This window comes from Gekko japonicus, unplaced genomic scaffold (assembly GCF_001447785.1).
Source record: "Gekko japonicus isolate JY-2015 unplaced genomic scaffold, Gekko_japonicus_V1.1 scaffold443, whole genome shotgun sequence".
NCBI lineage: Eukaryota > Metazoa > Chordata > Lepidosauria > Squamata > Gekkonidae > Gekko > Gekko japonicus.
This window is the reverse complement of record NW_015172565.1, coordinates 573,124-574,376: the sequence shown is the minus strand read 5'-3', so window position 1 is coordinate 574,376 and position 1,253 is coordinate 573,124. Positions and strand designations below refer to the sequence as shown.

General features: G+C 40.2%; 1 protein-coding gene across 1 annotated transcript in view; it reads right to left on the bottom strand.

Moving 5' to 3' along the window:
* LOC107118897 (solute carrier family 23 member 1-like) overlaps positions 1-1,253 on the bottom strand; it is a 37,638-nt gene that overhangs the window by 255 nt on the left and 36,130 nt on the right. The window contains exon 12 of the mRNA XM_015421288.1: positions 972-1,067. Coding sequence (XP_015276774.1) covers positions 972-1,067 — 96 coding nt within the window. The remainder of the gene's footprint in view (positions 1-971; positions 1,068-1,253) is intronic.

Genomic DNA, 1,253 nt, shown 5'->3' with positions numbered 1-1,253 from the left:
TTCCTCCCTCCCTAATAAAAGAAAGTAAGATGGAAGGTTAACAAAGGCCCACTGAGAACTGTAATATAGTATACAAAGCCAGTTTTGTTCCATTTTAAGTATTGTCCTCCACCACAAAAAGGATAACCCTGTATTCTCAGTTTGATCGTTTTAGACCACAGGAGACAGCCATTCTACAAAGAATATTCGTTCTCACAGGCAGGTATCTCAATATTATGAAAAGTAACACGATCCTCATATTTTTTTCCCCTTTTTAAGTGCCTGTAAAACGGTTTATTTGACCGTAACTCTATAATATACTGAAAGCTCAGTATAAATGAAGGTATATTATTCTAGTTGCCTGTGTAAAAGCAATTAAATAGTTTTGATTCTGGCTTTCTGACACAAAAAAATAAAGAAGGTAAGTTTTGCCCTTGGCATTGATTTGGTATGTTCTGAACAAAAAACACCTGGATTCCAATCAGTGGCAGCCACCCCCTCTCTTTCCTCAGCCTCACTGCCGGGAACACTTTACTGTGCTGACTCAGGAGCACCTTTTAAATGTTACTAGTTCTCTCTTCTGGGAGAAGCTTCCACTTGGCTGGGGTAGCAATTAAGTAACAATTAAATGACCTAAGGAAGTGCGGCGCAATCATGTGGGCCTTTCTCACAGAATTTGCACCCATCTCACAGCAAGGTGAGATGAATCCACACGGTTGAATCCACACGGCTGACATCCACACGGTTGAATTACTTAAGAAGACTTCAGCCATGTGATTAGGAGAAAAAAAAAAGCACTCCGAAGCAGCTAGGCCCAATGTTACTGCTCCTATCAGGTTACACAGGGGCAGTTCGAGCGCATTTTTAAATCATGACACATGAATAGAGATCTCAGATCCATTTTGGTGATACTCTGGTACAGCCCAAAATGTGTTGCTGCACCATAGGCAAAGATGCTGGCCAGGAAAGCTGGACATTTCAGTGACTCCTACCTGGAATAGTGTTATCAAGGAAAAAGCCGAGGAATCCCCCAACAAACATTCCTGTAGTAAGTAGCACTTGGATCACTTGGTCCAGCTGCAGAATTCCTAAAAAAGGATGCATTTGGCATTTAATTTTAAAAAATCACGAGACAGAAGAAAGTTCTCTGAAATCACCATATATCCATCCTGCATTTAAAATAGTTTTTAAGCGTTCATATGAAACATATCACACACAGAAATGGTAGAAATTGACACTGCATAGTGATGATCAAAGCCAAGAATTATGCTCAG